The 13,551-nt window shown below is 45.0% G+C and overlaps 1 protein-coding gene across 4 annotated transcripts in view; it reads right to left on the reverse strand.

Annotated features, from left to right (window-relative positions):
- The window catches only part of CD164L2 (CD164 molecule like 2), a 34,849-nt gene extending 21,582 nt beyond the window's left edge, over nt 1-13,267 (reverse strand). For all 4 annotated transcript variants that reach the window (XM_087939718.1, XM_087939716.1, XM_087939717.1 and 1 more), the window contains exons 1-3: nt 13,021-13,267; nt 4,373-4,480; nt 518-595 (exon numbers count right to left, since the gene is read on the reverse strand). In XM_087939718.1, coding sequence (XP_087795844.1) covers nt 518-595; nt 4,373-4,480; nt 13,021-13,108 — 274 coding nt within the window. In that variant the 5' untranslated portion in view covers nt 13,109-13,267. The remainder of the gene's footprint in view (nt 1-517; nt 596-4,372; nt 4,481-13,020) is intronic.
- Between the last annotated feature and the right edge of the window lie 284 nt (nt 13,268-13,551).

Here is a 13,551-nt window from a genome sequence, read left to right on the forward strand (position 1 = left end):
TCACATTGTGTCTTATTCAATACTTAATCACATTAAAACAAGAAAATGAGTGACAATTTCTATAGAAGCCAAACACTTTTTTGAGATGGTGGGATGTGCAGCTCTGTGATGGATCTCAACCCAGAGTTTTTGTATTAGGGTTGTCCTAGTTACTACAATGTTTACTCTAGAATCACTGCTCAGAAATTTGCATCCGATTTCTAAGGCTGCAGTAGACAAAGGGGTTATTAGATTCAGATTTTCTATGCGCATTTGGTTTATCATATGATGAACCTGAAATAATCATATGAGAGCTGAGCACAGGCCTAGTATCCATCATCTTGGTCCCGTTCTTGCTGTCCATGACAACTGACAAAGCATTCTGATTTGGGAAGGAACACACACCCAACATGGACAAAGAACTATTCAATCCATAGTCTTTCCTTAACGTGAATTGGTCTCCACAAATTAGTAAACTTATGTAATACAGACAGTAGGATTTGCAAGGCCTTCTAACAAACCCTCAGCGAAGGATTACCTTCACAGCTGACAGTAGTGTTGAAAAATGAACATTTCTCCTTCAACGCTTCTCCATTTTTCATGCAGCTCCCCGTACCTACAAATGAAGGAAGTGGTGAGGCAGAGCACAATAACAAGCAATAGTTTTTATTTCTTCTTCTTCTTCTTCCATGTATGGCAATACGGAACCAGGATGGCTGGGTTCACTCGTGACAATAAGCTATGGCATGTTTTAGTTGTGGTTTGCAGGACCATCACCCCTCATCCACAGAATGCCTCCAGATACCAGAGTTGCAAAGAAACGGTGGTGGGAAGGCATGAAGTCTCCATCTTCCGCTTGGGAGCACTTGGTGAGGGAATCTAGGACAACTTGCTACTGCCAACTCGCCACAGGACAAATTTCCATTGCCAACTCGCTGCAGGACAATCCACATAGGATAATTCCGTGCAATAAATGTTATCTGCCACCATTTCTTCTACATTACTTTCAATTTTGGCAGTGGAAATAATGTCAAAAAAACCAGGGGTGGATAATATTTATCACGTTGATTTATCTCATGTGGAATTGTCCTGTGGCAAGTTGGCTCTGGCAAGATGACTGCACCAGGTTGGCCAAGGCAAGTTGGCCATGACATGATGGCTGCAGCTAGTTCACCATGGTGAGGTGGCCATGGCGAGTTGGCTGCTGTGAATTGTCCCATTCCTCCTGGGGGATGGCAGCCCCATTAGTTGGGGGAAGACCAATAGACTTTCCTCCCACATAAATGACATGGTTGCTACGTCATTCTTGACCTAAAGTGAGCCTTTGAATTGTTTTGTTTTGTTTTAAGCGAAAGAAATTCTATCAGCTACTTCTGTCCTCAAAATGGCACTGAAGCAGTTGTCATCAGAAAAGTGAAGAGCTAACTCCTGCTGTTGGTATCCTGTCTCTTTTTCACAAATGGTACAAACAGAAAAGATTTTCTAATTAGGTTTGTTCCTGCAAAACACAGAAACACTAAATGCCCTTCTGCTCTGAATCAGTGGAAATCCAAAGTCTGTCATTTTTATTTGTTGTGATTGTGAGGTTCATAGAAAAGGTATTTTTGGGATGTTGTGAAATGCTTCTTCTTCTAAGTTTGAAAGTTCACCACTGTCACAAACCATTCAGACTCAGGTAACAGGAAGATGGAAACATTGACCTGTTCTACAGGGCTAATCGAAGAACTACTACACAAAACAACTTTAAAAAGTAAAAACTTAGGACAGAACAGTAAAACTTTCCTTCGTGCTCCCTGCAACTTCACTGATTTTATCCTTGTAGTTTTCTAAGCACCCAACATGAACACAACCTCGTTTTCATCCACAAAGCATTTAAAACCAAGACACCCCAGTTGCCTTTTGAAAAGCACCTTTGGGACAACCATAATGTGGATGGCTGAGAAACTTCATAGACCCAAAGCATTTTAAACCATTCTTAAAAATTGCCTTAAAATATCAACAGTAGGAACTTACCTATTCCCAGCTAAGCTCCTACTGTTGTTTCTTTTAGGCAATTTTTAAGAATGGTTTTAAATGATTTGGGTCTATGAAGATGCCTATCTTTTGCTTGGCCTGCTGAATGTTAGAAGAAGTCTGGAGTCTGTTAGAAGAAGGTGGAGTTCTTATCCTGAAGCTGGATAAGAAAATAACGTAATCTATGGGGTCCTTATTACTCTCTCGTTTGTTTTTTGCAAACAGTTCATTACCAAACTGGGTAACATTATCACAGCACTGATGATGTTACCTAGTTTGGTAAGGAAATGCCTGCAAGAAAACAACCAAGTGCAGAGAGCAACAAGGATCCCACAGTTCAACCTTGAACTACAAATATTGTGTTCTATGAGCTAATATAACTCTCCCTGCTTCTTGACGCAAACTCTTAGTTTCTAATCCATACTGGCCAGCAATTCTCGTTAGCAACAAGCACCAGATCTCAAAAATCAACAGACAGCAAAGGGTTTTTTTTTTTTTTACAGCTCCGGGCTATCCTTCCCTTCCTGGAACTGTAGCCAGGGCAACAAGTCAGGTACAAACCAAAAGACATTCAGAACTTGAGATGGCTTAGATGTTCCCATAAAATAGAAGGATTTTTCAGCGTGATGGCCTTAACGTGGCTCTTGTGGACAATTACAACTTTCAGCATCTGTCACTATTGGCCATGAAGTCTAATTGGCTAGAAGTTGCAGACTGCCAGCTGGTAGCTCATCTTTGCAAAAAACAAAAAACAAAAACCAGGGTCCTCACAAGGACGTAGTAGTAACTGAGGAAGGGATCTTGGAGTCCTAATGGACAATCATTTAAATATGAGCCAGCAGTGTCCTGCAGCTGCCAAAAAAGCCAACACAGTTCTAGGCTGCATAAACAGAGGGATAGAATCAAGATCATGTCAGGTATTAATACCAGAGGTGGGATTCAAATTTTTTAACAACCGGTTCTGTGGGCATGGTTTAGGTGCTGGGCATGGCTTGGTGGTCATGTTATTGGCTGGGTGTGGCCAACTCAATATCACTCACATCAAGGCACACATCTCCTCACCTGGCCTCTCATGACTGTGGGGTTGCTGTGAAAAATGGTCATAAATCACTGTTTTCAGTGCCACTGTAACTTTGAATGGTCACTCCACACAAGCAAAGTACCAGCAAAGGAGGGGAAAAAACTCCAGAGAAGTTCCTGAGACAGGAAGTCTCGTCCTGCCAAGAACGTAATAAGGGTTAACGGAGAGTCAGTTTCTGTAAACAACACCAGAATGCTTCCTTCCTGCCTTCCTTACAGGATTAGGCCAATAATTTCTTCTAACAACCGGTTCTCCGAACTGTTTAGAATATTAACAACCGGTTCTAGTGAATAGGTGCGAACTGGTAGAATCCCATCCCTGGTTAATACCCCTTTATAATGCCTTGTTAAAGCCACACTTGGAATCCTGCATCCAGTTTTGGTTGACACAATGTAAAAAAGATGTTGAGACCCTAGAAAGAGTGCAGGAAAGAGCAACAAAGATGATTAGGGGACCTGAGGCTGAAACATATAAAGAATGGTTGCTGGAATTGGGTTTGTATAGTTTAATGAAGAGAAAGACCAGGGGAGACATGATAGTAGTGTTCCACTATCTGAGGGGCTGCCACAAAGAAGAGAGAGTCAAGCTATTCTCCAAAGCACCTGAGGGCAGGACAAGAAGCAATGGGTGGAAACTAATCAAGGAGAGAAACAACTTAGAACTAAGGAGAAATTTCCTGACTGAGAGAACAATTAACCAGTGGAACAACTTGCCTCCAGAAGTTGTGAATGCTCCAACATTGGAAGTTTTTAAAAAGATGTTGGACAACCATTTGTCTGAAGTGGTGTAGGGTTTCCTACCTAAAGCAGGGGGTTGGACTAGAAGACCTTCAAGGTCCCTTCCAACTCTGCTATTCTGTTCTATTCTGTTCAATTCTATTCTCTATTCTCTGTTCTATTCTACTCTATTCTTCTACAGCATCCATCAATTCTGGATATTGGTGACCTCAACTCTGACCATTCTGAGCAGCATTTCAATTTAGATAAGGTGTCTTCCAACTCTGACCAAAAATTCAAGCCTGTGCTTATAAGACAGAGAAGTGCACTCTATAATAATAGTCTAAATAGTCATTAAAACTAATTTATGGCACAGGTCATCTTCTGACGTATTTTTTGGGCACTGCTGCACAAAACCTAGCAACGTTATATGTATGTCGTCACAGGGTTGGTATCCAAGAGCAGCAGGGAGGTGTAAAATTGTGTCCTGAGTATCTATGCAATAACAGTAAAGCAGTAGTAATGGTAAAATGAAGCAGGCAGTGCAAATATTTGGCCAGCATTCTTTTTTTTATTGACTTACCTGGCTTCTCATGAGACTCCTGACAGTATTTCCAAATGCAGTTTGTAATATTCTGGGAAGGAGAACCCTCAGTGCATTGTTTACATGACTCCAAACCTTTACATTCCCCTGTTTAAAAAAAAAAGGCACAGATAGAAAGGTTGTTTTCCTTCCGGGCTTTAGATGTAGATCCTAAAATATTGGTTGAAGTGACAGAAAATTGTTCAGTTCTAGAGTTATTCAATGACCAGGAGCTGTCAAAAAATTTCCCTTTTGTCTTTTGCCTCCTGCCCCCCAAAATGTTCAGGTATTTAATTTAGATTCGACAGGTAGTCCTCAACTTACAACCATTCATTTAGCAAATATTTGAAGTCACAACAGCTCTGAAAAAAAGCTATTTATTACCAGTCCTTGTACTTAGGGACTGTCATAGTATCCCCACAACCACATGGACAAAATTCGATCGCTTGGCAACTGGCATGCATTGATGATGATTGCAGCATCCAAGGATCATGAGATTGTCATGTGTGACCTTCCCAGCCAGCTTCCAAGAAGCGAAATAATGGGGGGAACTGGATTTGTTTAATGACCCCATGCTTCTCTTAACAACTAATGTGATTTGCTTAAGAACTGTGGCAAAAAGTCCTTCCTTTCTTTTGAAAACCGTGCTGTATATTGTATGAATCTGGCCAATGATGATTTCTAATAGGAACAAACCCCAATGAACAAAATAATTAGCCTGATGTGTAAGCCATAAGCCACAACTGTATTTTTATCACTTTTAGGAAGAGATGTTTTGATCTCCTTCTTGTTTTCTACTCTTTTAGTATTACATCCTTGGGCTTTGTATCTACTAGCTTGTTAGCCTGCAGGTAGTGGCCCCATGTCCACGTGCATGTTTAGTTTCTGTACATCATGTAGAAAATATTATTTTTCTCTGACTACAGTCGATGCACTGGATGGAGTAGACGATGAGCTAAAAAAAAGTCTGTACAAGGACAATTAGACTTTAACGTGTTGTCAGGGCTCTGACAAATTCACCCCCATTCAAATCATAAGTCTCTAGCCGCATCTCTCGGAGTAAAAAAATGTGATTTATTAGGAGTGACCATGTTGGCGTTACCTGGGTGCAGCTGGCACTAAAACACATCATTCATTTCCCCTGGTCTTCCCCCCACCCGCCGGATGTATATTCTCCAATGGGACACATCCATAGTCAAGAGTCATCCATCATGCTCTCCAGTAATAATCTTTCCCGCCTACAGCTTCGGGCTGCCTAGCAATTATCTGAAGCATTTTAGGAATGCACTACTTTCCCCTACTCCCTTTCTGCTGGCAATTAAAAAGACTAAAGAAATATTTTTAGTTAACATGTGCCACAAGATTCTGGGTTGTTTTTGCCGTAAAAAGTGAACAAAGTTCTCACGCTGGAAATATTTAAAAAAATATTACTTTTATCATTGCAATTTACATAGCTGCCCCATCTCACAACCTGATAACAGGACAAGATAACCTAACAATGAGAAAAACAACGTTGACCGTGTGGATAGGATAATTGTATAGAATTCAAAGCTTGTGATCGAGCAAGTGGGCACACCTAGCTGATCTCGAAATGCAAAGTGGGGTCAGAGCTGATTAGCTGTTGGACAAGAGACCTCCCACAAATCCCCCAAGCTGTAGGCTAGACCAGTGGTCACCAACTGGTGGTCCGCAAGAATATTTTGGTGGTCCGCAGAAAGATTATTTGCATTTTTTTATATTGCACTAAATCAGGGATCCCCCAACTATGGCTCCTGGGCTGGATCCATACAATGAACGTTTTGTGTTGCTGAAGAGAGTCGCCTCCTTCGGGGGAGGTTGGAGGCGGCTGGAGCGGGGCAGGAATTCTGACTTGGGGTCTGCTTCAACCTCCTGGTGCGGGGCTTTGGGCGAAGGTTGGAGGGAAGGGCCGCTGGTGAAGAGCCAGAGGGTGTTCTGACCCAAACCCTTTTCCAATACAACAAACACGAACCAAAGGGAACAGAAACCTTTTAATGATTCTTACGAATCCCCGGTTAAAAGGCTGCTGCAGACGAATTAACTTTGATAAGCACGAACCTCGCCAAAACTGTGCAACTGCAATTCCATGCAGGTTTATTTAACTCCAAAAAGGAGGCCAGCTTGGAATGCAGGTCGGGATCCAGGCCGAGAGTGGGAGGCAACCACCAGTAGTAACATCCAACCCCTTGCAACCAGCTCACCAATAAGGAGAAAGTGTCCAACTTAGTGTGGGAGCCTTTTCTGTTTACTGAGACAAATACATGTTCTTTCTTTCTTTCTTTCTTTCTTTCTCTTCCTTCCTTCCTTCCTTCCTCTTTCTCCTTCTCTCCCTCCCTCTCTCTCTTTAGTTAACCAATTATCTTTCTATAGTTGAAGGTTGACAGGCTCTATTGCCATGGATACAGTGTTCTGGTTATAGCACTTTAACTAGCAGTGAGTGACTTAACAAGAGCCAGTAAGAAAGCAGGACTTGGTTCCCCAAATTCTTAGCAGGTTGGTGTGTGTGTGTGTGTGTCTACAGGCTGTTAAAAGAGCCCAGCTATTTTTGTCACCACAGACAAGCACAGAGAAGTTGGATGCTTTGCCCAATGGTTTCAAATCTTGGCAGGCACGCTGCTCCATTGGATAGGGGGAAGAGGCGAAAAACGCTGCCTGCTTCAGGATCTCCTCCCATCTGTTCCAAGCAACCCACAAACTGAGGCCTGTTCACACATTTAACAATAGCCCTCATCCCTGCCGTCAGCAACTCTCGGGGAAGGGACACGAAGCAAAGCTGCCCACTTTCCCATCTGCTGCGCTATGGAGTCTTTCTCAGCATCTGGAAAAGCTGGTGACCTCCGAAATCAGCATCCTAACACACAGGATCAGCATCCTAACACACACATGTGATAATATTTTCCTGAAAATAAAGCTTACTCCTGAGTTAAGCGTGCTGGCCAATATATGATATGCAAGCACAACTCCATGTAGACTGTTGTGGTTCGCCGGCAGCCTGTGCAGACGGCAGCAGAATTGGGCAGCGGGGAAGAATGGGGACCAGTCCGGGAGTCTGGAGAGGGCTCAGATGAGGGTCCTGCGTCCGATGCAGAGATGGGGCCAGGACCATCTGGGAGTGAAATGCATCTTCTGACTATCTTGCAAGGACAGTTTCTCAACTCTGGCAACTTTAAGATGTGTGGACTTCAACTCCCAGAATTCCTCGGCCAGACATGCTGGCTGGGGAATTCTGGGAGTTGAAGTCCACCCATCTTAAAGTTGCCATCTTAAAGAAGCCTTTACCTTATAGCAAGGGTCTTCAAACTTAGCAAGTTTAAGACTTGTGGACTTCAATTCCCAGAATTCCTGGACTAACATGACTGGAGGAGGAATTCTGGGAGTTGAAGTCCACAAGTCTTAAACTTGCCAAGTTTGAAGACCCTTGCTGAGCTAACATGACTGGAGGAGGAATTCTGGGAGTTGAAGTCCACAAGACTTAAAGCTGTCAACTTTGAAGACCCCTGCCTTACAGGATGGTGCCTTAAAGTTGCCAAGATTGGGAAACTGCTGTAAGGCAAATATGATGATCCAGTCTCCTTATGACATCATAGATAAGTGGAGTAAAAGCTCAGCCTTCTTTGATATTTGTGCACCCCAGAGCTTGCAGTGCATCCAGCAAGCACCACCTCTTCTCCAAAACAGCCAGCCAAGGTCCCGAGCTTTGCATTGCAAAACAGTCGCTGCTCGTATCCCTGATCTCCAGGTCACCCGCATGCACTTCTGCATGTATTCCCAGAGGGTGTTTTATAATTGATAAAATAATAGTTGACAGTTGACTCTGCCCTCAAGGCCTCCTTTTGTGAGGGACGCTGATTGGTCGACTTCAGGACTCTCATGAAAAGACGGAACAAAATAGGTCACACCGACATGAAATCCACCCGCTGCTGCCCCAGGGGAAAGCCAATCACAAGAGAGCAGGTGTTTCAAAGAGCCTGCACAACACTTTCCACTCTTGCCGATAAAGAACTTGGACCAGAAATCATCCCTGCTCTCGTCTCCTATTTCCATGGATTCGAATTACACTACGTGCATCACTAATTTGCTTTCTCGGATTACAACTGCCCTGACTTAATAACTGGACGATAGTGAGTTGAAAAAAAACAGACTTGCACAAGGCCCAGATTTTCACAGATGCCACCAACATCCGGCTTACTATATTGTTTTCAGTGTGATCTAGTGACCACCCAGGAAGCTAAGCTTGGTTGGTGTTAACCTCATTTTTTATTTTTATGGGAGAGTCACTTTGGGCAGTGAGGTACATGGCATAGAAATTTAGCAATACATCCAGGCTTGCAAAAACCAGGTTCGCACAGATGCTTCCAACATCTGGCTTGCTACATTGTGACCTAATGACTTCCCAGTATGCTAAGTTTATACTGCAACCAATTTTGGTCACCACGCTACAAAAAAGATATTGAGACTTTACAAAAAGTTAAGAGAAGAGCAACTGAAATGATCAAAGGCCTGGAGTTACTAAAAGTAACATATGAAGAACGGCTGCAGGTTTTGGGTCTGGCTAGTCTAAGGAAGAGAGGAATTAGGAGTGACATGACAGCAGTATTCCAGGATTTGAGGAGCTGCCACAAAGAAAAGGGGGTCAAGCTATTCTCCAAAGCCCCAGAGGGCAGGACAAGAAACAATGGATGGAAACTAATCAAGGAGAGAAGCAACCTGGAATTCAGGATAAACTTTCTAACAGTGAGGACAATTAGCCAGTGGAACTGCTTGACACCAGAAGTTGTGGGTGCTCCATCACTGGAGGTTTTTAAGAAGAGACTAGACAGCCATTTATCTGAAATAGTATAGGTTCTCCTGTTTGAGCAGGGGGCTGGACTAGAAGACCTCCAAGGTTCTCTTCTCTTCTATGTTCTCTTCTATTCTTTGGTTGGTGTTCACCTCATGTTTTTGTTTATATGTCCCATGTTATGGGAACTAAGCCCATTTAATTACTTGAGAGGTCAGTGTCCCAAAGGTGCTTTTCCAAGACAGGCAACTGGACTTTCTGATTTTTCCTTGAAGGCGTTTTGCTTCCCATCCAAGAAGCTTCTTCAGCTTCTCGGATGAGAAGCGAAACATCTTCAAAGAAAAACCAGAAAGTCCAGTTTCCCCCCTTGAAAAAACATCTGTGATGACCCGGGCATGACACAAAAATAACAAAGTCACCAAAGTAGAATAAATTTCCTTTAATGCCTCCAACTTGGCCCCAATGTCCAATTATCCTTGGCTGGATAACAAACTCTTCAATAAACAGTCTACGAAGAGCAGAAATGCAGTCCGAACCCAAAGTAAAGATAATTAGAAATAAAACAACAACAACACAAACCACACTGAAGTAATTAACACAGCAGGCCAGGATGATAAATTGCAGACTTTCAAAGGATAACGTAGCACCCCCAGTTGGGAGGACACCAAAACCCAGATAAGGCTCGACCAAGATAATGTACACTTTGCTTCCAGCAAGGAGCCATGTGCAAACGCCCCACTTATATCCTGTTCTCCCAACTGCAACTGCAATGAAAGGGATCAGGGCCTTCTTCTCTCTCGCAAGCCACGTTGCTCCCTTCTCCGTTCCTCCCTGCATGCCCTAGGATGAAGAGGGGATGGCCCTGGGTCTTCCTCCGAATGCCCAGCCGGCCTTTGCCCTAACCCCATTTCCTCCATAGCCACTGGAGCCACAGTCCCACTCCCTGTCAGCTGCTCAATCTCCCCTTCTCAGACTCCAACAAGGGCATGACAACACCTTTGGGACAACCCTGACCTGGATGACTGAGAATCTCCATAGATGATAGGTCAGTCTATTGTCCAACTCCCCCAAAGGGGTCAATTCTGTACCCCAGTTCATCAAGGTCTGTGAACCCAGCTAGCTGCGTGACACACTGAGCATTGCTGCCTTATTTGCAAGGTCTCGTGAGCCATTCCCCAAAAGGTTAAATGTGCCCACCGGGCTATGAAAATGTTATGCAGCCCCGAGCTACTGACTTGTTTGTTGCATAAAGCCCAATTTAGTTGAGCTCACCCAACCCGTTAAGGCAGAACGTGTACAACGCCATAACATCCAGCCATAGAACACAAAAATCCTGCTCAACAACAGGTTGGTACAACAAGCATGCACCAGCATCCATCAGACGGTTCTAATGAATGGGGCTGATAGTTTTGAGAGAGGAGGGGGGGAGGGAGGGAGGGAGAGAGAGGGGGGGAAATAGAGTAGGCGAAAAACAGAAGTATGACTCCATCTGCATTACTAAACCACTTTCCTAAAATACTCCAGATCCAGCACCAAAACAGATTGGCATTAAGTATGCTACCAAGTGAAGGAGAAAAAGAATGAATACGAGTATGTTTTTCTGCAGAACACACTGTTACAAGAATCACTGGCAGGGAATATGTTTGTGGACTGCATGCAGAGGTGGGTATTCAGCAGGTTCTGACCAGTTCTGGAGAACCGGTGGCAGAAATTTTGAGTAGTTACCACCTCTGACTGGCCCCGCAACCCCCTCTATTCTCTGTCTCCCATTGAGTCCCAGCTGGGACAGGTGGGTCATGGGATCTGCTTTTGCGGCCTTCCAACAAGCAAAGTCAATGGGAAATCCAGCTTCCCTTAACCACCATATTACTAACTTGACAAAGGCAATGATTCGCTCAACAGCGGTGGCAAGAAAAGCCATTGAATGGGGCAAAAACTCACTTAGCAAATGTTTCACTTAACAACATAAATTTTGGGCTCAGTTGCAATTGTAACTCGAGGACTACCTGTATAATGATGTTATTACACTGTTTCAGTTGCATATCAATACTATCTGGTGTCCATGCTGAAAATACTCTGCAGCTGGGGTGGATTTAGACCAGAGGTCTCCAAACTTGGCAACTTTAAGACTTTGTGGACTTCAACTCCCAGAATTCCTGAGCTAACCTGATGGGAGGAGGAGGAATTCTGGGAGTTGAAGTCCACAAGTCTTAAAGTTGCCAAGTTTGGAGACTTTCAAGTCAGTTGGTTGGAAAAGTGCAAGATGCACAGCTTGCAGCAATAAATTCATGGCAGGCCTTCACTTCTGTAGAAGAGATTCACCATACTTAATACTTTTTCTCTAATTAATCAGAACTATAGTTGGATTACAGCTATCTTAGCCAAAGGACAAAAGCAAACTAGAAACGAATCCTGGTCCACGACCCTTTCCCCCCACCCCCCAAAAAATGTGGGTGCCCTTTCAACATCACAACTAGTTCCAAAGTTCATTCAAGGCTTAATTTGCCCTACAGCAAATTAACTTGACAGCTTTAAGACTTGTGGACTTCAACTCCCAGAATTCCTCCTCCAGTCATGTTAGCTCAGGGATTCTGAGAGCTGAAGTCCACAAGTCTTAAACTTGCCAGGTCTGAAGACCCTTTGCCCTACAGTCTTGCATTATTGCCAGATGGACAGCTGAGTTCCAAATGTGAAGGGCAATAAAGAGTTCAACATGTACGTGTGAATCAGAGGAATGGGCAATCTGGGAGAATGAACATCAGATTTTGACCAAGGAGATCTGGGTTCGAACCCAGAGACACCAGTAAAGCCTATTGGCTGTGTTCCCATATCACATTTAGTGATAGTACAAGTTGCTATCCTGAATTAATATCTGGAGTATAGGTCAGGATAGTAATTCTGTACACCTAAGTACAAAAGTATTACCTGGATTTGAGCAAATAAGCTCTCTTCCCACAATCTACCAAGTCAGGGAGAAAAAAGTTTAACTTAAACCAAGCTCAGGATGTGGTACAAATACAAGCATTGGGTGTTTAATAGATCAAGTTGTATAAATTCAGCTCTTCCAAGATGTCAGATCAAGCACTTTCATACTTCTTCTTACCTCACGGCTGGGTTTTTGTGAAAAATAACGGGGAGGGTGGGGGGAGGAAGGGAATCTTGGAGGAAGGGCAGGTAATAAACATTAAGGTAACAATTAGGACCCACCACAAGGAAGCAATTTCCCCTCTCTGGAGTAGGGAGTGACTAAATAGAACTTGATGCTCTAAGAAGGGAATTGCCTATTTTAACAGCATGCTCTCTGCCCAAGCCTTCAACAACTTTCCCCCCTCCGGGGGCAGGGATGATGGCAGCTGTAGTCCAACCTCTCTCTAGATCAGGGGGTCTCCAACCATGGCAAATTTAAGCCTGGCGGACTTCAACTCCTAGAATTCCCCAGCCAGCACTGGGAGTTGAAGTCCGCCAGGCTTAAAGTTGCCATGGTTGGAGACCCCCTGATCTAGATGGCCCGATTTGGGGGATGGGGGGGCGGCGGGGGCGGACAGACTCAAGGCGGAGCATATTGGGTGAAAGGAGAACTTTGCACTCATCTATCTCCCCACAACCTTCCTATTTACTTCCCTGCGCCCGTTGCAAAGGCAGCTCGAGGCCAGAGGTCGCCCCAACTTTGCAGAACCTCCGGTCCTTCTATAAGAGCAGCGAACCCTAGACCGGTTTTTTGGGGTGGGTGGGTGGGATGGGGTCCCAAGTGGATGGGTGGGAGAGGGGACGGAGGGCAGCGGAGCCCAGAGAGAGAGGGGGGAGGAGGAGGAAGGGAGAAGGAGAGGGAGACTCCCGCGATCTCACTCACCTGCCTGGCTGGGGAGCAAGCCTGGAGCGCACAGGAGGGCGCAGAGCAGCGCCGCCCGGAGCTCCCAGAAGCGAGCCGGGGCTGGCATGGCTGGGACTCCTCCGGCGGGCCAAGCAAAAGCGGCGGCGGCGGCGGCGTCTCGAGCGGCGGCTTTCCCAGTCACTTTGGAAACGAGGCTCGCCTGGAAAGCGCTCGGCGAAGGGTTGGAAGCGCCTGTGGCGGGGCGGCGAGCAAGCACATGCGCGCAGGGCGGAAAAAAGAACAAGAAAAGAAAAGCTGGGGGTGGGGCAGGCCAGGTGAGTCGGCTGGGCGGGGCAGGGGGCTCCTCCCCTGGTTCCTGCCCTCGCTCCCCGCCCCCCCCCCCCGCCCCCAGGCGGAGAAAGGGGAAGCCGGTTGGTGGGCTTCTCTTGGGGCCGTTTGGGTGGCGCTCAGCGCAAAGGAATTGGGCTGGGATGCCCGGTTCGGAGTTTAAACCTGTTGGGTTACAACTCCCATAATACTCAAATAGATGGAGGATCGGGCTGGGGGAGA

This window comes from Pseudonaja textilis, chromosome 10 (assembly GCF_049901715.1).
Source record: "Pseudonaja textilis isolate UNSWEBS1 chromosome 10, rPseTex1.2, whole genome shotgun sequence".
NCBI classification, from domain to species: domain Eukaryota; kingdom Metazoa; phylum Chordata; class Lepidosauria; order Squamata; family Elapidae; genus Pseudonaja; species Pseudonaja textilis.